General features: G+C 40.8%; 2 protein-coding genes across 4 annotated transcripts; one reads left to right on the top strand and one right to left on the bottom strand.

The window, feature by feature from the left end:
* Positions 1-31: 31 nt before the first annotated feature.
* Positions 32-14,870, top strand: ints9 (integrator complex subunit 9). The gene is made up of 17 exons (XM_031295430.2): positions 32-581; positions 994-1,121; positions 1,241-1,301; positions 1,493-1,555; positions 2,293-2,432; positions 3,269-3,355; positions 3,695-3,815; positions 5,036-5,170; positions 5,646-5,757; positions 5,927-6,107; positions 7,248-7,308; positions 8,452-8,623; positions 8,749-8,873; positions 12,938-13,105; positions 13,397-13,495; positions 13,587-13,724; positions 14,475-14,870. The coding sequence occupies exons 1-17, from the start codon at positions 573-575 to the stop codon at positions 14,649-14,651; spliced, it is 1,977 nt and encodes a 658-aa protein (XP_031151290.1). The 5' UTR covers positions 32-572; the 3' UTR covers positions 14,652-14,870.
* Positions 14,871-17,300: 2,430 nt separating this feature from the next.
* glrx5 (glutaredoxin 5 homolog (S. cerevisiae)) lies at positions 17,301-21,002 on the bottom strand. 3 transcript variants are annotated; one of them, XR_004104275.2, is made up of 3 exons: positions 20,581-21,002; positions 18,653-18,917; positions 17,301-18,479 (listed from the first exon to the last, which is right to left on the bottom strand). XR_004104275.2 is itself a non-coding variant. In XM_031295429.2 (2 exons), the coding sequence occupies exons 1-2, from the start codon at positions 20,876-20,878 to the stop codon at positions 18,745-18,747; spliced, it is 471 nt and encodes a 156-aa protein (XP_031151289.1). In that variant the 5' UTR covers positions 20,879-21,002; the 3' UTR covers positions 17,301-18,744. The 3 variants fall into 3 exon arrangements, 1 of the variants encoding a protein (XP_031151289.1); XR_004898343.1 differs by having other exon boundaries at positions 17,301-18,463; positions 18,520-18,917; XM_031295429.2 differs by having other exon boundaries at positions 17,301-18,917.
* Between the last annotated feature and the right edge of the window lie 58 nt (positions 21,003-21,060).

The following is a 21,060-nucleotide window of genomic DNA, read 5'->3' on the forward strand; positions in this document are numbered from 1 at the left end:
ACCAGAGTGGTCAATAGAAATTGTTTGGTCACTTCGCCGCACGTAACAGTCGCCCGACAACTGGCTGTCTAAAAACAACTTCCTACGTAAACTTAATACAAGTTTATTTAACCTATATACCAAATAGTAAAGGACTGGCTACCAAGCTCATATTATCAGCATAGTCACAGTATTGGCGTCGTTATTACTGTCTTCCAAAGTCCCTCATAAAACTGGGTTAACTTTGTCTACATATGGCTCTAGTTAGAGCCAAGGAATGTGATCGACAGCCATGCACTCTATAGGCACGTGCATTTGTTGACAACAATTATTGACGCTTTGGCAAATATTTGTGTGAAGCACAGTGCACAGCACTCCTTTCAGGGCAGTTACAAACAAACCAAAGCGTGCTATTTTGTTCACTATTTGGCCTACTTGTATCAGCTGTGCTGTTGGAGAAACACTCCGTCTCTGTAGAGGGCAGTAGTGGTCAAAAGTCATAGAAACAAAGCCAGCGGAGTCGCGAAAAACATTAGAGAAGGATGCCGTTTTAGCGGAGTCGACTAAATATAACTAATTTATCCGGGTTAAACATGAAATTGGTGAGTTAACAGACTGTAAGCATAATTACTGTAACCAAGTCAACCCCGGCTGACGATAATAATACGTTACTAAATCGTTTAAGGATACCTCGGATAACGTTACTATGTTAGCTTAGCAGCTATAATAGCCCGGTCTGGTCCTGTCTCATCCACTGTTGTTAACTAGGCAGCTAACAGATATGCCATGCTATGTGAACTATTTAATGTGTGTGCAGTTCCCAGTGAGTGCAATTTGTTCTTGCAATGAGACAACGTTACAGCTGTGTGTGTGACCTACAGACTACAGACTCCGCCTGTAAAATGTGATGCCCTGTTTATCCAGCTTCTGCTCTGTATCTGTCATGTATTTTGTTGTTGTCACAGTAATGTGGTTTCCACGTGTGTATCTCATTTCTTTCCTCCCTTATCTCAGTATTGTCTGTCTGGTCATCCCACATTGCCTTGCAATGTCCTCAAGTTTAAATCCACCACTATCATGTTGGACTGTGGGCTGGACACCACCTCTGTCCTCAACTTCCTGCCCCTTCCTCTCGTGCACAGGTAAGTCCCTGGCATCAGCGTTAGAGGCTTCATGTATTTATTTATTTATTCATTCATTTATGGGTGGTGGATTTGTTCTAAATCACGATGACTTTTTCTTCTTTCGTTCATTTTCCCAGCCCAAGACTCTCCAAGCTACCTAGTTGGGTCTGTAAGGATGGAACAATAAACTTGGAGAAGGTATAAGAAGCTGTTTCTGTTGTATTTGATTCACTGAGTATTTCACCTGTATCTGAACTTCAACTTGTGCTTGATTGTTACTTTGCGTGATAACCTAAAATTGTTTCTGTTTATTAGGTGTATATGCATTAAGATTTGTCTGTGACGAAGGCCTACAAAAGTAAACAAACTAGTTCTTTCCATCTTTCCAGGAGCTGAAGGAGTGTGCAGGAAGAGTGTTTGTGGACTCACAGCCAGAGTTCTGTCTCCCTGAGGTAGTAAACTCCGCTGCCACACATTCAGTATATCGTTTTACTTAGACATTCGTTAGACATCAGTGAAATCAGTGGTGTAGTCTAATGTATTGTAGTGGGTATACTGTACTGTATATGTATGGGCCAGAATGGCACTTTGGGGGGGTGGGGTCTGGGTGTTGTGCCCCAGCAAAATTTTGAGCGTCAAATACTTCATTTCCTGCATTTTGATACACTTTTATGCACCAATTCACAGCTAAAATACCTGTTATTTAGCCTATGCAAAGAAAAAAAAAACACATGACAATTCAAAATATGTCAAAAATATAATGGAAAGTATGTTGTTGTGTGTCATTGCGCATTTTTAAGTGGGTATATGGAAATCCTGGAGCTTTCTTAGTGAGTATACTGCGTATACCTGCGTATCACGTAGACTACACCACTGAGTGAAATGCTTCAAACGAATGATTATGCTGCAGGAAATTATAATGCTAACATGTCTAGGACAGGGAACCAAGAGATTAGCCTGCCTATTTAACTTGTGTTCATCAGTAGGTTTCATTTTGACTGTATGAGTACACCAACGTACCAGCTCAAACTTTCCATTCACCTTTCCTGACTGTGTTATTGCCACAGTTATTGCTATTACTTCCATATGTCAGTAATTCAAATGCAAGTTCCAATGCATGCTCTACTGAAAAATAATAATACATATTTGGTCTAAATAAACTTACCTTTCCCATTTATATTAACTACAGAGAGAACTGCTGGATCTATCTACCATTGATGTCATCCTGATCTCCAACTACCACTGTATGATGGCCCTGCCCTACATCACTGAACACACAGGCTTCACTGGGACGGTGTATGCTACAGAACCCACCCTACAGATTGGCAGGTAAGGAGATACAAGGAACTTCAACTTCCTCATATTGTTTTTATGTTAATTCATAGGAAATATGCATGTTATTTTAAAACAGTCTTTTTCATTTTTATCATGGTTTTGTAAAAAAAAAAAAAAAAATAGATAGCCATAGGTCTTAAAGGTCCAGTGTGTAACGTGTTTAGTTGTTCATTCTCAAAATCTGTGTTGCCCGTTGACAAACTTGTCCTTTTTCATGAATATTTACCATCACTATCAATTCCAAGTATTCCTTTTGGCTTGAAATTTTACATTTGCGTTTGCATGAACTGGAGTAGACGCTCCATATTCATGCGCCATCTTGAAATACGTTAGCTAGTAAGGGACATACAGGACATACTGCTACGCCTTTCGTGTTTTCGCTGTCACACAATAAACTCACTGGTGCTGCTAATGCTGCTAAATGGGTATCGTCGCTTCCCGGCCCCGGCAAGTTTGAAGAAGGAAACATGGAGGACCACACGTATTCAAAATCCAAATTTCAGGAACAGGAGTCGTCTTCTTCAGAAAAATAAAAAGGATATTGAAAAGAGCAACAGACCGGCTTTTTGAAGCGTGAAGGCTAGCGTAGCTGTAATACGTACTTTGAACTGCGTGGCGTGAGAGAGTTGATTGCAATATATGATCTCAATGCTAGATGGGAGGAATTCCCTCATTTTAAACAACCTTCAATTTAATTTTGTGTTTTTTAAAAAAAAAAAAAAATGTATTTTGAAGAATGATGTGTAATGGCATAGCTTATGTTGTATTGGAAACCCAAAAAAACATTGGCTGTGGTTTCTGATGCTGATTCTAGCTGTTATTCTCCTCAGACTGTTGATGGAGGAACTGGTGAAGTTCATGGAGAGAGTTCCCAAAGCGCAGTCAGCCACCTGCTGGAAAAATAAGGAAATACAAAGGTAGGACAACTGTTGGAAAAAAAACAGAAAACATACAAAAAGAATAGTATCTGTGGGTAGTTGTTTATTAATATTTATTTCAAAATGTATGTTTTGAAATAAATTTCAATTTCCCATTATTATTATTTTTTTTAAATTTTAAAATCAAACACTTTGACGTACTAAACACAATCTCGTACTCCGTTTACCTGTAATTTGTCTGTTTTTCTGTCTCTCTATTCATCTTTTCCTGCTTTGGTTTTAATTAGCATCTTTATATCATGCAGTTTCATTTCACTTTCAGTTACATGTCAACAGATGCGTTTAACATATCGTTTGTATATCATGTGGTGATATTAGGATGCTCCCTGGGCCGCTGAAGGATGCAGTAGATGTGTGGACGTGGAAACGAAGCTACAGCATGCAGGAGGTCAACTCGGCCCTCAGCAAAGTGCAGCTTGTGGGTTACTCACAGAAAGTGGTAAGAACCGCTTTTCTCTTAGCCTAGAAATCTAGACGCACCCTAGCGGCAGCAAATGTAATTTGCAGCCAGGGTCAGTCTCTCCGTTGGCTTGCGAGCTGGAAAAACCAAATTCTGGTCAGGCCAATCACATCGTGTATAGAGTCAGTCGGTGGGCGGGCTTAACATAAGGACGGCAGAGTTGCGACGGCTCCGCGTGAATTCCCTGCTACTTGAAAACAAAGAAGATGGCTGCTGCTGCTGGCGAACAGCAGCCTTTCGAATCGGCTTTAGCCGCGACTCTGGAAGACTTAAGTTAAGCACTGAAGTCATTCTTAAAAAAGGAAGATGTGATTGGCCAAAGTTTAATCTATCAACTAGCGTTGCTCTGGTTGGCTACGAGTGCAGAGGGAATTTGAAAGACAACCGTTTATCCCGCCCCTCGGATTGAGCCCTGCCAATGGTGAGTTCCCAGACCCAACATCTTGATGTGGGTCTGGCTTGTCAGGCTACTTTTCTCTTACAATGACTGCACAGTGTAGATATAATACATAGGATGCATTCCTCTTATTTTTTAGTAACACTACAGGGGAAAGGTAGGGGTGAAAAAAAAAAAAAGAAATCGAAAATCATATGCATTGTGATTTCTTTTTTTGCGACGATTTTAAAATCTATTATTTTTTTCTCTAGAATCAGAGTTTTACCAATGATTCTCCTAAATATTTTCTGTTTATACGATAACGCCGACGGCGACTACATCATATCTGTTTCCAGCAAAACAGACCGAGAGCAGAAAATGCAAAAAATCCATGTTATGTACTTCTTTACAAATGAAATAAATGTCAGACTGACAGACATGTGATGTGCATTCTATTTAGAAAACAATTAGTTTTTAGAAATGTCTCATGATATATTGTCTTTAGAAGTGTATTTATTTAACTTTTGCTTTTGTTAAAGAAGGAAAACGAAAAATCGCAACACTCAATACCATCAATTCTAGAATCGCGATAAATGAAAATCACAATACAAATCGTGAAAGAATTGAATCGGGACAAAAGCATATCGTCCCAGCCCTAAGAAAATAGTGTGGTTTATATTTTAATAGAGTGTTTGTTTAAGTTTGTCAGGATCCTTTCTCACGCTGTGAGTGCAAGATTATTATTCTGCTTCTACATTCTACTAAAATACCTGTGTCTGTCCTTTCTGTTTTTCTGTGTTCTCTTACTTCTTTTTGTCTCAAGGAGCTGTTTGGAGCTGTACAGGTCTCCCCGTTAAGCTCTGGTTACTCATTGGGTAGCTCCAACTGGATCATCCAGTCTCATCACGAGAAAGTCGCCTATGTGTCGGGTTCGTCCCTCCTCACCACACATCCACAGGTAGGTCTAAAACAGGCCTGACGCTAGATGAAATTACACACAGGACCTGGGAAAAACCTGCAATGGTCAAGAATGTGATGCTAATATTTCTCGTGTGTGTGTGTGTCTAATGATTAATCAGACTCAGGCAACAAATATTGCACAAAGATAGTGAAACAAACGTGTGTGTGTGAGTGAAAATACTGTGGTCGGGGGGGAGAGGGGGGGGACTGCATTTTAATGAACATGGCAGATTCTTAAATGGTCTCCAAAAAGAAAATATAAACCCTCCTATTGTATGTAAGTTTTCAACCATCACTTTTTGTCAGTTATTTTAAACTCCCTCTGTACTCATTGTAGCAAATGTTAGAGACGAAATAGGAAAGACGAGCTCTTTTCTGACCCAGCTGTGTCATGTACTATAATAAACTCACTGAGACCTCTTTCACAGGGCTGGTGATATTGTTATAAAATATTTCTTCTTCTCTTCTCCAAGCCGATGGACCAAAGCTCCCTTAAGAACAGCGATGTTCTGATTCTGACAGGACTCACCCAGATGCCCACCGCCAACCCAGACGGCATGCTGGGAGAATTCTGCAGCAACCTTGGTAGGTCCAAATGTACCGGATGATGTGAAATGTAAACTGTGTTAAAGCTTGACGATGTTTCAATATTTTCATGTTCTATTTTCTTTCATGTGTATATAAAGTAAATCGCATTGTCTCTGCTGATTCTGAGTGTTCTAATGTATTTCTTATTATTAATCTGTGCCCGTAGCCATGACGATTCGAGCAGGAGGCAACGTGCTAGTGCCGTGCTACTCGTCCGGGGTGATATATGACCTGCTGGAGTGTCTGTACCAGTTCATCGAGAGCGCCAACCTGGGGACCACGCCCTTCTACTTCATCTCGCCCGTCGCCAACAGCTCGCTGGAGTTCTCTCAGATCTTCGCTGAGTGGTGAGGAGCTGTTTGTTAAAAATGAAATAGAATAGACATCTGCCATTGTACAGTACCTAGAAAGGAAACGGTCAATGAAAGAAAAGAAAATGATACAAATATGGTGATGGATTAAGATAAAACGAGTAATTTTTTTTGCCTGTGATTTATTATTCATTCACAACTGTTCAGATGCAACAGCCCATATAAGGGTTGATTAGTGTCAAACATTTACTGTTGTTGGTGCCGACTGATTATACTTTACTGCCAAAATGGTGCATTGCGGAAAATTGTCATTTCTGTGAAACTGTTGGGTTTTCACTTGATTTTCATGTTAGTTGAAAGCATGTAAATACAGTCAAAAACCAATTGTATATTAGAAGGGCACTCGGAGAGCGCAGAGGCCAAGGCATGCCCTATCTCACAATGTTAATGCAGTGAAACCTATCCGATTGTAACGACAAGCCATCTCGCAATGTTGACGAAAGTGAAAACTAGTTTGTGTATCCGCCCCGTGACTCAGATCTGCTCAAAAATGTAATGGGTTCTTCCTTGGCCCATTCTACACCCTTCGAACAAGTATGGAAAAAATCATAATCACAATTATTTTGGTCAATATTTAAATCACGATTTTTTTTTTTTAACATGATTACTCATTGGCTTTCAGAATGATGTTGTATTTGCTGAACTTAAAACAGTGAAACAAAACACCTTGAACTGTGACATTTCCCTTCATACGTTTACCTTTTGAATTCCCCTTCAGAACACAAGACAAAATAAGAGATCACTTACAAAATGTAACGTGCAAAATAATAATTTTTCTCGATTACATTGTTTTTGTGATCGTGAGGAGCTGATATCGAAAGTGCGTTCAAAATTTGATTAATTGCACAGCCCTAATACGTATCATGAGTATCATAAAAATCAAGCCAGTAGTTTTTCCGTAATCCTGCTGACAGACAAACCAACCAACCAACAAACGGACAAACCGAACCGGAAACATAACCTCCTTAGCGGAGGTAACAATACTGCTGATTGGCTAAGGCTGTTGAGAGTTGTTGTCACATGACACCGTACTTGTTCTCAGCCACCTTCTGATTGTTCCCCAGGATCATTCTGGGATATTCTGATGAGATTAACGATTTGTTTCCCTTTTTTTAGGCTTTGCCACAACAAGCAATCAAAGGTTTATCTTCCAGAGCCTCCATTCCCTCATGCAGAGGTGAGTCCTGCTGCTGTGTCTCGCACCAGTGAAGAACGGCACTGCATTTAAGACATAGTGGATATTCAGAAATACTGATTTTCTGCTAGCAAATGAGCACCGAAATTACCATGCAATCACAATTCCCCTAATTATATTAAAGTTCAGTGCCCAGTAATACATGTCAAAATCCTTATGTTTTCATTTACACGTTATTATTAATCAGCCTTTGCATTGGGACAGTATTTTACATTCGGGAAACTCTTTGAATCAGTCAAATACAATGGTAGAACAGGGCACCGTTTATCAGAATAGTCATTAAATAAAAACATGTTTGTAGCCACGAATCACTTGAAATATATGTTGTCTTAAAACAAACAATGGGCAATAAACAACGCTTTATTTTTTGGGCACTGTCAGTGAATAGAGCAGCAGAAGACGGTGATTTGTTAGGAAAGCCATCCTCAGTGAATCATCGTGTACGTGTGTACTCTAGGGCTGCACAATATATCGTGTTTTTTTTTGTTTTTTTTATCGTCCTCGCAATATCATCGTGAAAGGCTGCCACATTTTGCGGAAGACACTCAGAGATTTTTTGTGTTTGTTGAAATAACATATCAGTAGAAATTGTTGAATGACGTCATTCAAGAGCCGGACCTGATTGGTCCTGGTCAGTCAACCAAACTATTTAAGGCTATGGTTGAGGTGAATGTGTGAATTTACCTGATGAAGGTCTAAGACCAAAATGTTGTATTTTTCTAAATAAATTATTGCTTGCGTAATGGTCAGTGTGCGGGACTTTTTAAATTCAATGAGCAATTTGTTGTATTTGAGCAGAATACTGAAAGCAGCAGAAATGCAGAACTGAGTGAGTACCCACTTTAATATTGGTTTATTTATCGCAAGTAATATCGTTACTCGCAATATTCAACAACGTTACTGCATATCGCATGGTTTCCTCATATTGTCCAGCCCTAGTGTACTCTTCACAGCACAAATGGCCATGGTCACAGTCAAAGTGGTGGCAAAGCAGCTTAATTCATGTGATGTGCTGCTAGATGCTGGCTTTGGCTTTTTTTTACTGATGTCTTGAGCTGGTGAGAGAACATGCAGGAAACGATAATGTAGACTTCATTCTTACAACTCCCATGTTGTTGTTTTCAGTTGATCCAAACCAACAAGCTGAAGCACTACCCCAGTATCCACGGAGACTTCAGCAGTGAGTTCCGTCAGCCGTGCGTGGTGTTCACCGGTCACCCCTCTCTGCGCTTCGGTGACGTGGTTCATTTCATGGAGCTGTGGGGCAAATCCGGCCTCAACACCATCATCTTTACTGGTAACTACAGCTGCATTACAAGCACTCCCATGTCATACCCTAGACATGAAGGGAAGGATGTTGGGCTGTAAATATAAAGTATAAAGCTTCTACAATCCTCTGTGACTTTTCTTTCCTACCACCAGAGCCAGACTTTTCTTACCTGGATGCTTTGGCTCCCTACCAGCCGCTGGCCATGAAGTGTGTTTACTGTCCCATTGACACGCGGCTCAACTTCCACCAAGTCTCAAAGCTGCTCAAGGAAGTCCAGGTGCGGTCAACACTTGTTTGTCATGTTACCAACCCATTCACAAATGTACCATTAGCACTTTTTCTCTACCGATTACTGCCAGTTGTAAGAGAAATATAATAATAATAATAGTATTATTATAATAATATTATTGTATTATCTGCCATATTATTATAATAGTGAAAAGAGAAGATGGGACACCTTTTTAAGGACAGTAAAATGACAATGAGAAAAATACAAATAAATTAACAGATGATAGGGTAAAAAGGCGATTAAAAAGTAGGGATGCACCGAATCCAGATTTTTGGGGTTTCGACCAAATACCGAATCCACTGGTTAAGATTCTGCCGAATCCGAAACCGAATACCGAATCCTACTCCCATCCTCAGTCCATTAACACAGTAAACGCATTAATGAAGTAAACAACGTCCACAGCAGTGTATTTTTGTCCTTTTCTAAGGTTCTAAGGTTCGGCAGAAACCGAACCCCATCAAAAAGCCCAATATTCGGCCGAAGCCGAATTCTGGATTCGGTGCATCCCTGATAAAAAGCCTTATCTCCTCGGGCAGGTCGTTCCAAAGCCAAGGTGCCCTGGTGGAGATCACCTCTGGTTTGGAGTCTCGATTCTAGATCAATTAGAAAGGCTCGCCCGGGGATCTAAGGCTGCCAACAGGCTCATTTGTGGTCAGCATTTCAGTGATATAGTTGGGGGCTAGACCCTGACAGGCTTTAAAAGAGCTCAGTAAAATCCTGAAATTCATTTTAAAACAGACATGGAGCCAGTAAAGTGCATCTTGGATTGGAGTGATGTCATGTCGTCAGACAGGCTGCTGAGTTCTGGACCAACTGGAGGCAGAGAGTGAGTTCTGGTTGGTGCCAGTTAGAAGAGAGTTGCAGTAAACTTAGTCTATATCCACAACGTTCCACTTCCGGGATTGTTCAGGTGCCGCCGGATATTTCGCCGTACGTCCCTCTTTTTCGGCCAGAAGTCCGGTACCTTCCGCTTCCTTTGTGTTGGCAGTCTAAACTTCGGTTGATTTATGAGGACTATGGTTTACTGCTCCTCAGATCTCTGCAATCTGTCCAATCTCAGTTTTCTGTTGCACGACTAAAACAACTTTTGAACGTATACATGTTCCACCAAAAGAAGTTCCTTCCTGAGGCTATTTAGCAGAAGGAGGGTTCTAATATAGACAAAACAGGACTGAACGACTTTATTGATGTGTGGGATGAATGTGAAGTCTGAATCAAATAAGCAGTAAATGGATTGCACCTGCAGTAACAGGGAGTTTGTAGAGGGAACATTGTTTGTTAAAAGTGAGGTTGCGAACTGGCAAAGAGAGTGACATAATGACTGGAAAAATATCCTGATTGTCTAGCTACGAAAGGGCTGCCTCGGGGGTTTTCTTTACACGGAACACTGGTAAAAGAGAACTGTTCAACAAGCAAATAAACCAGTCAGAGTCAGTAGGAGTCCTGTGGGTAGAACGGGAGAATGGAAACAATTTTGCATGCAAACAAGTGAGGCCCAAACAAGATGATAGAACAATATTAGATCAGCACTCAGGGCAGAGCAGGAGGGAAAACACAACAGTCCTGGAAGGCTGCACAGGCAAATAGATGGTTTAATTGCAAGGGATTCAGTTAACCCTTTTATTCTTGTAGGATGTAATCTTATCAATACTCATCATGTAGTCAACCAAACTAAAGTCCACTATGTGCATGTAGTGGACTTGTGGGACTTTAGTTAATAAATGGTTGCTATAAATTAGAGCCCGACCGATATCGATACAAATTGTTGGGGATTTAAAAATCCGATATTCCGATATATCAGCCGAGTATGTATTTTAAAGAAACGCGTAACAAAACATAAACCAATTTCCCTAACATTAGTTATTTGTAGTTATTTATGAGTCCTCACTAAAATAATATGATAATGCTGTTTAAAAAAAACAAAAAAATTGTTTTATTGTCACAACAGAACAGAGGAACATTAAAATATATTAAAGTTCTGATAAATAAAATGTATAAAAATACAAACTTAAGATATGAAACTTAAAGTCCTTTTGAACAAAAACACAATAACAACACAAAAAATCAGTGTTGTCAACAGGGACGTTGTAGATCGCCCTCTGGTGGACAAACTATGCCACGCCAACACTCAGAACATGGTTGAAGGGTGTTTCGTCCGTTTTTATTTTTTAAATATTCATTTATCGGCCATTATAAATGCCGATACCGATAGTTTGGAAAATGCCTAATATCGTCTGCTATAAATAGACCCCATTCAGTTTGTCAGATAATTAGTAATCCTCACTTTAACTTTGAAAATGAACTGATGCAGAAGATAGACCTTTTTAATTGGAGTTAAATATTTGTCTCAAAATCTTTTGTTATGTACACAGCGTCCGTTTGTGTCTCCCGAGGAAGCAGCAGCCGAGTTGAACTGGCCATTTGGATGTTTTTACCCGTGCAAAAGTCCAGCTAAGCTAATGTCAAGGGCTGCAGCTAATGCTTATTTTCATTGTCGATTTAAATCTGAAAACGTCAACAGTGTTTTCCAAAGCCCAGGAAGACGTCCTCAAATGTCTTGTTTTGTCCACAGCTGAAAGATATTCAGTTTGCCGTCACAGGAGTGAAGAAGCTACAAAAGTATTTGTAGAAGCTGGAATCAGAGAATGTTTAGAATGTTTTTTTTTTTTTTTTTCTTCTTTTTTTTCATAACAAATGACTCAAACCAATTAATCGATTATCAAAATAGTCGGCGATTCATGTAATAGTTGACAACTAACGGATTACTCTTTGCAGCTCTACTAATGTCAGAGCAGTAGCCACCATATGCCCCAAAAAAACAGAAGCCTCATCAGGCTAAAAGAGTCCCCCATCTCTTAGTTAATGTGATGCAGGCTTTCAATTTCATCTCCAAAACAATGATGGCAGGTGTTAGAAGAAACCACACGTGTCCGGGCAGAGGTCACGCGACCGCAGAGCTTCACGAGCTGCATCAGCTGAACATGTAGGTTTTGTTCCTCTCAGGACTTCTGGCTCAGCCATTTCTAGACTATGCAGACTGATTGGATAATAAAAACCTAATAACACATTCTCCTCCATACCCTGACAATATGTCCCTTATAGTCATGTTAATATTTTGTTCTGCATCAGTGGAAGTTGAGTTATTTAAAACCAGGTATCACAAAACATCACCTTTTCATTTTATTGACATTTTTTTCCTCATGGTGCAAAGTGACTCAGTCCCTTTCTCCTCTATTGCCATTGACTAGCAACAGTTTTGAGAAGTTTAACTCCCTATGCAGCCTTAATTTAAACCCTCCTTTAGTCCTGTCTATCTTCAGTAAAGAAGGCTCAGTCCAGAACATGGCTCAGCAAGTCATGTGTGTAAGTGGGCTCTCACACAGCTGGCGTTGGCTGTCGGACGGTGTGGCAAAAATGCAGGTCTTTGCATTCATTTTGAATGGGGGTAGTGAGTATAGGCTGCGGTGGGGTGTGGAGGGGTTTGCCACAGGGAGGACACGCAAAAAAAACACAGCGGGCCTGCGGCAAGAAGTTGAGGCCAACTTAACTTTTGGAGAAACGCAACTCGACGTCACGCTGCGGTGGCCAATCATGGAACCGGCGATCAGGCTTGTCTGTGTGTTTTGAGGCGGTGCGAGAGTCCCGTACAGGAAATGGGAAACCTCGACGCCTCTATTGCTACCAGAAGAAAGTTTTAAAACGGGAAACAAAAGCACTGAACTGTCGAGGAGTATGTGTAAAAGCCGAGTCGATCTGTCTCGCTCGTCTTTTATTTCTCCGGGAAATGAAGCTGCTTTCAAGTGCGGTCGGGAACGTCGAGATCTATAAACTATCTGACAGAAAACAGTAGTTGTGAAATATAAAGTCGAGACCACAACAGGGTGTCAAACAAATGGGCCGTTTCATTGACATTCCCCCTCACCGCACAACCCTGCGGCAAAACGCTGGATCGCTGTTTTCCCTGTCTGAACGCAGCCTTAAAGCTACTCCCCTCAGATGTCTGTTTCAGCCATGTGTAGCTGATCATTGTCTCCTGTCTGTCCCTGCTGCAGCCCCTCCATGTGGTGTGTCCGGAGCAGTACACCCAGCCTCCCCTGACCCAGTCCCACCGCTCTGATCTGATGCTGGAGCTGCAGCCTCCTCCCATGCCCTACAGACGCTGCTCTGTTCTCAACCTGCCCTTCAGACGCCGCTATGAGCGGGTCTACATACTGCCTGAGGTGAGTCTCATCAGAGCAGTAACTCATGAGGATATGAATATGTTCTTCTTCAACTTGTCTGGTTAAAAAGGACCTAATAGATTCAGTTCAGTTGAATAAATCAGTACCTTTGGAAACAGACAGTAAGTGCATTTTTTAAATTCTCATTTGTTGGTAGGAGACGATGACATATGGTGTATGCAAACCTGTCGGAATGAAAGATCGAAATCTATTCTGTAAATATATATTCACTCCTGTCAGAGCACAGGAGGCCAATTTTTAAGCCTAAAAGTCTAAGTCTTCCTTTCTTAGCTGGCCAACTCCCTGGTGCCCTCTGAGATCAAACCTGGCGTTTCCATGGCAACTGTGTCTGCAGTGCTGCACTCTAAGGACAACAAACACACACTACAGGTGAGTCTTGTGGAAATGTGCCACAAAACATGTATATGAATGTGCTTAACTTAAGCAAAAATTGTGTGTTTTTCCACTCCTGTGTTGCCAGTCGGTGCCCAAACCCCCTCCAGTGCCTCCCAGCAAGAAGAGGAAACGGGTAATGGAGGAACCTCCAGTAGTGCTGGCCCCGAAACCCCTGCTGAGTGGAGCGGTGCCCCTGGAAGCTTTTCTGGCCACATTGCAAAAGGTGTGAAACCTGCTGACATCCGTAGGAACCTCAATGCTGTTTTTATAACAGCCAACAGTTACATTTTGTTCTACTTTGCCCTAGGGGTGGGAATCACCAGAGGCCCCACGATAGGATATTATCACAATACTTACATCACAACACGATATTATTACAGTTTTAAACATGTATTTTGGGATATATTTCAATTTATTTTACTTTTCTTTTTTTCTAAATTCAAATTATGTTCCCATAGAAAATCTTAGTCAATATCTGCTTTATCTAAAAAGATACATTTCTCACTAGAAAAAAAAAGAACTCAACTGCACCATCTAGCGGACTGAAAAGGCAATTGATTTTTATTATTCTAGTACCAAAAAGTGGAATTTTTATGTGCAATTTATATTTTAAAAGATTGATACTTTGCGTCCGTGTACTGATACATTATTGCCATGGAAAATATCACAATACTCTGCTGTATCCCCCCCCCCAACCTTTACTTACTGTACTTTGTCTCCTTGTCATTGCTCTCTCATTCGCTGTGGCTTTAGTATTCCCAAAGGAGATGATTGCCAACGTGATTTTACCACAGCAGATATAAAAAAAAAAATGAAAGGCCGTAACAGTTTTGTGTCCATTGCTGAATGGCATGCAGAAAAACTATTAAAACTTAATTCCGTATCAGAAAAGGGTTTATTGCCCACAATAAGTTACACTTATGTGGAATTATTGCCAAAATAAGTTTTGTGCATTTATCTGGCCCCCCTGCAGCACGGTATTACGGAGGTGAAAGTGGAGGAGACAGCGGACGGACACATTCTGCACCTGCAGGCAGATGACACACTGATTCAGCTGGAGGAGGACGGGACACACATCGTCTGTGACAACAACGAGCCGCTGCGTACCACACTGCGAGACCTGGTGCTGCGCTTCCTGCAGAAACTCTGACCTGAATCCTTTATCGTTAGTTTATTTTTAAACAGGATTTCAGGCTTCATTGGACTGTGGCGAGTAGAAAAAGATGATGGTGTGGAGGAGGACACGACGAAGAGCCGTGAGCTGGACTGTCCCCACTTCATAGTTTTACCGTAAAGTCCAGTTCTATTTTGTAAAATAGTATTTTGTATTAAAAATGTTTCTCAAACATGTTTGAGATCATCTCAGTGGGCTTTTCATTTCTGCATTTTCTACATTCAGGAAACTGTACTATGGTTAAACATACATGAAAACGCAGAGCTCATCAGCTGGTGCTTTTCGAAAGGAGGAAGTAAGAAAAGAAATTCAGAGAAATGTCAAAGCCATATGCGGTAAATTCCTCCAGGCTATGTCTGCTAAATGGCATTTGCATTCACATTATCCAACTTCATTCTATATAAAAAAAAAAAAAAAAAAAGTTAAATGGCAATTTGCAATCACTTATTAAATGTAATCCAGCTCTCATTTCAGTTTGATCAACTCATCAGCTGAAGATGTTGCAAGTTTCCAGAATTGATGATTTACCCACAAGCTCTGAATTTAAAAAGGTAGGAACGGTCAGGTGCTTTAAATTTGGAACAAAATGTTCCCAGCTGTGTCTGAACAACATGTTCTAAGGATGTCCTTTCTTACGAGGGACCTCTATGAAACAGCCATAATAGGCCTTTTTTTAAATTATTTTAACAGAGGACAATTTGACATGTCGCAGTACAAAAAGCACAGGTTTAAATAATAAAATGAATGATGGCTGAATTCCATTTAGCTGCTTCAGTGTTGGGGTCCTGGTATTCACTTACTGGGACACTGGAGTAGAATGAAGCCATTGTTAGTAATACCTGTGCCTGCCAAGTCACAATATCTTAAAGAGGAACATTCACGTGTCTTATATGCTAATTAACCAAATATTTTTGGATGTAGGACAGTTGGATTGTAGGACAGTTGGACAATTGAAGATGGCACCTTGGGTTTGGTAATGGCATTTTATAGAGTAAGCCAAATAATTGACTGGTCGACAATGAAAACAATGGGTATTTGCTGACGTGCTTATATTTAATGATTGTGGATGGATACTGAACGACATGATCTGTCGTATTAGCCTGTTGTTAGCCTGGTTGACACCAGACCCTTCTCAGTTGTAACTGAGTGGGTCTGGGGAACGTTCATTCACAGTTCATTTCCAAAGGGGCGTCCCCAACGGGGAACATAGGACCTTTTTTCTAAAAGAACATAGGATCCGGGGAACATAAGGATGACCCCACAAAAAGCTGCTTGCCGTCGCTGGCTGGCCTGTTGTACAAATTGAGCCTGAAACCTATAAGACAGGTGTCAGCCAAATTAAAGTGGACACTGTTTAGCACCCTTATCTGGATATTTAAAGTGCCCATATTGTGAAAAAAATCACTTTTTTGTGTTATTTTGTGTCTCTGGTGCTTCCACACACATACAAACATACAAAAAAAAACAAAAACATCCATGCTGTTTTGAGTGAGATACAACTTTCTGAATGTGTCCTGCCTTCAGTGTCCGGGTGAGCTGGTCAAAATCTGCACGGCTTTCTACGTCACTAGCTGAGACGAGGGGCCTAGGGGTCTAACCATTAGCATGCTAGCTCGTTCTCAATGGCAAAACACTGCTACAACACACACAAATTCACCCTAATCTACAAAATAAATTGTATACATACATACATATATACATACATGTCCCTGTTCTGCAGGTATTCCACACAAAGTTGGAAGAGCGCCCTCATTTAGAAGGTCTCCCAGCTAATCCTGCCTTGTACAGGCCGAAGTTGCAGAACAGCTAGCTAGCTCATGTAATCCTTACCCAGCTACTGCGCATGTGTGACTGACAACAAAGTTGAGATGCCTCACTCTGTAGCTAAAACAGAGACCTGACAGGGTGAAAAGAGGAGCTGCAGCAATGTGCAGTACAACAAAAATATGGTGTTTTTTTGAAAATTAAACCATGTAAACCTATTCAGATACACTCTCAAATTACAATTAAGAACCTGAAAATGAGCATAATATGGCCACTTTAAGAGTGAGAAAACTAAGGCGCTGGCTTGAGCAGACTGAGTTTGCTGCAGACCAACATCAAATGTGCCGAAAGATCAGCTTTGAAAAAAAAGCACACACACATAACTGTGCCGTCTGCTTCACTCGATGACTGTGCTCCTTTGGTCCCAATCATAATTTGTGTGGTAACTTCCAACTGCATGTTGATGGTAATACACACACACAAATAACTCCAGTTGTCCAGCTTATTTGTGTCACAAAATATTTAATTGGTGCAGGGTTTACATGCAGCTAAAATACATTTAATAATATGCTTTCAATGTACAATATCTTACAGTGGACTACATGCCCATTGCTTTGATATTACAACTGTGTGCAGCAGGAAGAACATTAGGATTGATAAAGGTCAGGGGTTCTCAGTGAGACAAAAAAAAACCAACCTAAACAAAACTCTTTTCCTTTGATACATTAACAAATACCACAGACTTAGACAGACGCAACACTATTTATATTTTTATATATGTGCTTCTGTTAGTCCAAATGTGCTGTATATTAGTCTTCAGGAAAAAGAGAAAAGGTATCATGGTATGTTTGTTGCGTTTCAGCGTTTCAGTGTAGACATTAAAACAGAGGGGACACATTTTGTGTGTGGTTCCAGGCAGGAAGAACAAAAAAGGGGATAATGGTGTTGGGTCCATCAGTCATACTGACAGTGCCATGTGTGTTAATGAGCACTGAGGTGTGGTCCATAAATTCCTTAAAACAGATGTCATTCACCAGATGTTCATTTTTTTTATTTTTTATTATTGACCAGATATTAAACTAAACATTTACATTATAACGAACCCACATCAGCTTTATTAATCCGTGATGTATCAACAGCGTTTTCCCTTCTAGCATACTGTAGCTACAAGCAGTGCATTTGGAAGCTTTCTAGTATGATGGCATCTTTCCCTGGTGGGACCCAAGCAGCGGTAACTTAGTCTTAGTGCACCCTGAGGCTCATTTGGTCTTACACTGACTGTGGCTTTGGGGGGGCGGTGGACAGTAGAGGTAGCAGGGCTTTTAGAGGGCAAGATGCTAAGAGGTTTGACACCACTCTTGTGTAAACTCATTTAAAACCCAGGGAGGGAACCTGACGGTCTCCCTCTGGCAGTAGCAGTCCAACCTCGATGTGAAATGATGTCTCCAACAGTTAGACGTTCAACCCTGTATTCGTCACAAAAAGCCTGTGATCCAACAACTATGCTGCCATTGATTTTTTTTTTTTTTGGAAATATTTTATCATATGATAGTTTACAGAAATTGGTGAATCGCGACATGATAGAAAAGTATTCAAAACGTAGGAACTACAGAGGAAAGTACCAATTGTTTTCCTCCGTGTGTAAGTGAGGGAAATATTAAAGCTGCCACAATGAACCCACAGAATTATCACCATTTACCAGTGCACATATAGCGCTTTACAGCATCTTTCAGCTCATCGTTTGAGTTTACTGACCCCAAACTTAACTGTTTCGGTTTATTTTTGGCTGCGGCAGGCAGCGGTCGTCAGCAAAAAAAGCAACTTGTTTCAGATGGGCCCCCCCCAAAAAAAAAAAAAAAAAAAAAAAAAAAACAGTTTTAAAGAGAAGTTGAGAAATATGGGTAGAGTGTTAGCTTAAACTGATTTTGGATTCCTGGGAAGACATGGTCCACCCTTTATTTCTTCCTAGATTAAAGTCCCTCACCGGTCGGGTACATGATTTGTGTTTAGAAGAGAATAAGCAGTGGAGCAGGAGCTCTGTATGTGAGCTCTTTCTATGATGGAACATTACGTGGTAAAGCCATAACGTCCATGACTTAAGATACAGTGCTGCCACCAAAACTTGCTTGGATTTGTTATTTTCATCTGCACTCTTGCTGTGCTTTATTGGCCAGAAGGGTGAGTCAATTTTGCCCATGGCTGCCTAGAGAGTTGATTTATATGTGATCATCTGAGTTGGGGGGGGGATAAAACCTGATAAATGTGTCCTCTGTCCTGCCAGCTGTTTGCAGTTCATCCTCTCCCTCTACTTGGACTCTTTCTCAGCCTCCAGCAGTGCAGAGCTGATGCCCAGCTTCTTTAACTCCTCCACCAGATCTCCGTTCTGGTGCATCTGGAGCAGGATGTCGCAGCCCCCCACAAACTCGCCGCTGAAGTACACCTGAGGGATCGTGGGCCAGTTGGAGAAGGTCTTGACTCCTGTGGAAGGCAGATGACGTTGGTGTCAGTCAGAAATAAACTAAAACCAATATTGTGTAAGAAGTTTCTGACTAAGAGAATGATGGGAGAAGTATAAAGTATGATAATTTACCGGAAGTACATTTCAGTTAAAAACCAGTTACATATTGTGTTTTTAACCCCTAGGGATGTTTGATTGCTTTTCGTGACAGATGGATTAGCAATGGCAAATCCAAAGAAAAAGACACCGCAGCATCAACTCTGTTTAGCCTAATCATAAGTGAGTTTGAAATGCAAGAAGACTGCGTGAAGAAAAAGATACTAAGGCTGCACGACACAAGGAAAATAAGCAATATGCGATAACGTTGAATATCGCCATAACGATATTACTTGCAATAAATAAACAGATTTTAAAGTTTAGCTCAGTTCGGCATTTCTGCGGCTCTCAGTATTCGGCTAAACTACAACAAATTGCTTCTTGAATTTAAAACAAATGAAAGGAAATCATTTCCAACATTCTTTTATCGAACAAATTGAACATTGGATTTAATACATAAAAAGGCACCCATACAAAAAATTAAGAGCTACATTTTTAAGTGCAGTCTTCTACTGATATTATTAACACAAAGCCTTTTGCGGTGTGTTTAATGTGCCAGTTGATGATAAAAATAATGATATATATCTAAAAGATAACTACAATAAAATGTGTTTATAGCTCAGCGTTAGACTGGACACATACTATTTGGTAGCCTGTGTATTAATATATTAGTTTTGATTGATCCACCCATCCATCCATGGATGGAGTTTTGATTGACAATAGCAATAAATAAAATATTCGAGCATACATGTAAATGATAACGTTTGATGGATAGTGCTGACAGAGTGTGTGTGTTGCCTATTAAGAGTTTGTACAGTACAGTTTTTTTTACACATGAAGATCAATTTACTTCTTGAGGACAATACGGTAACCAGTTACATCAAAATAAAACCTAATATTAACACTAACACAATCGATCCAGCCAACTTAATAGGAGCAATACACATATTTGTATCTGGTTTCACTTGGTAGTGAGCTGCTACAAATATGTTACACAACTGAAGTAGTTAATTTAGGCTAATTTATCTGGGGTGCCTCAGGAGTTAGTACTAGGAATGCAACAGCAATACATTGCTTAGCAATGTATTGCTGTTGCATCATAAGCCTCAATTGAGAAAATGCCATTAAAAGGGCAGGACTGAAAAACATTTCCTTTCCTTGTTCCTTACCATATGTGCTGTCATTGTTCTAAAACACAGAAGGGTTCCAGTTATGGCTGGATTAGCTGTAAAAGACAGGCATGTCCCTATTGATGGTATGGTGTTTGGACCACACCCGTTGGTCCTGCTGCAGAGCACTGATAAAACTTAACACTCCAAAACTAAGTTAGAGAGGGCCGTTGACAAAAGGCTGATAGGTATGGTTGGTTTGACTGTGAAAATTAAAAAAAAATAACCTTGTAAATAAAAAGGACAGTTTTTCAATGAACTGAAATCAACTGTCAAATCTGTTCGCATCAATTCCAAGCACGTAGCAAATTGTCCACAACTTCCACTGTCAATTACAAAGAAGTTTAGCGAAGAGTCACAAGTTACGATGACAACTTGTTGCGGTCGTGCCATTAACAGGTTATCTCAGTTTACTGACCTTCTCTGAGCTCGGAGTCCTCTAATACGTTGTACGAGGCGTAGTCGTCCACCCCGTGCATCCGGAGGATCTGAACCACGGCATTACTGAAGCCACACATGGGCTGAGCCGGCGTCCCCTTCATAAACACCACCACTTTGTCCTTCTTGACCATCTCACCAAGGTCTTTCTGGAGGTCCGCTGACGCGCACAGGAACCGGGCCGAGGCCGACCACACGCATCCGTCGGCCTGCCTGGGCAGATAGACCGCCGCCCCCGACCGCAGACACCTCGCAGTGGATCTAATTAGACTGTTCATGGTCTTTGGTCAATTATATCTTTATACGAGGAGGTAAAAATGTCGTTGCAACTGCCTAACCTTCTTCTGGACAAGCCGGAGTAAAACCAAGTCAGTCTGTCGTCAACACATTTAACTCTCTGGAAAAGGGGCGGGACGTGACCGTTGATTGGACAGATGCGCCCAAACAAATTCTGCCATTG

This window comes from Sander lucioperca, chromosome 9 (assembly GCF_008315115.2).
Source record: "Sander lucioperca isolate FBNREF2018 chromosome 9, SLUC_FBN_1.2, whole genome shotgun sequence".
In the NCBI taxonomy this organism is placed as follows: Eukaryota; Metazoa; Chordata; class Actinopteri; order Perciformes; family Percidae; genus Sander; species Sander lucioperca.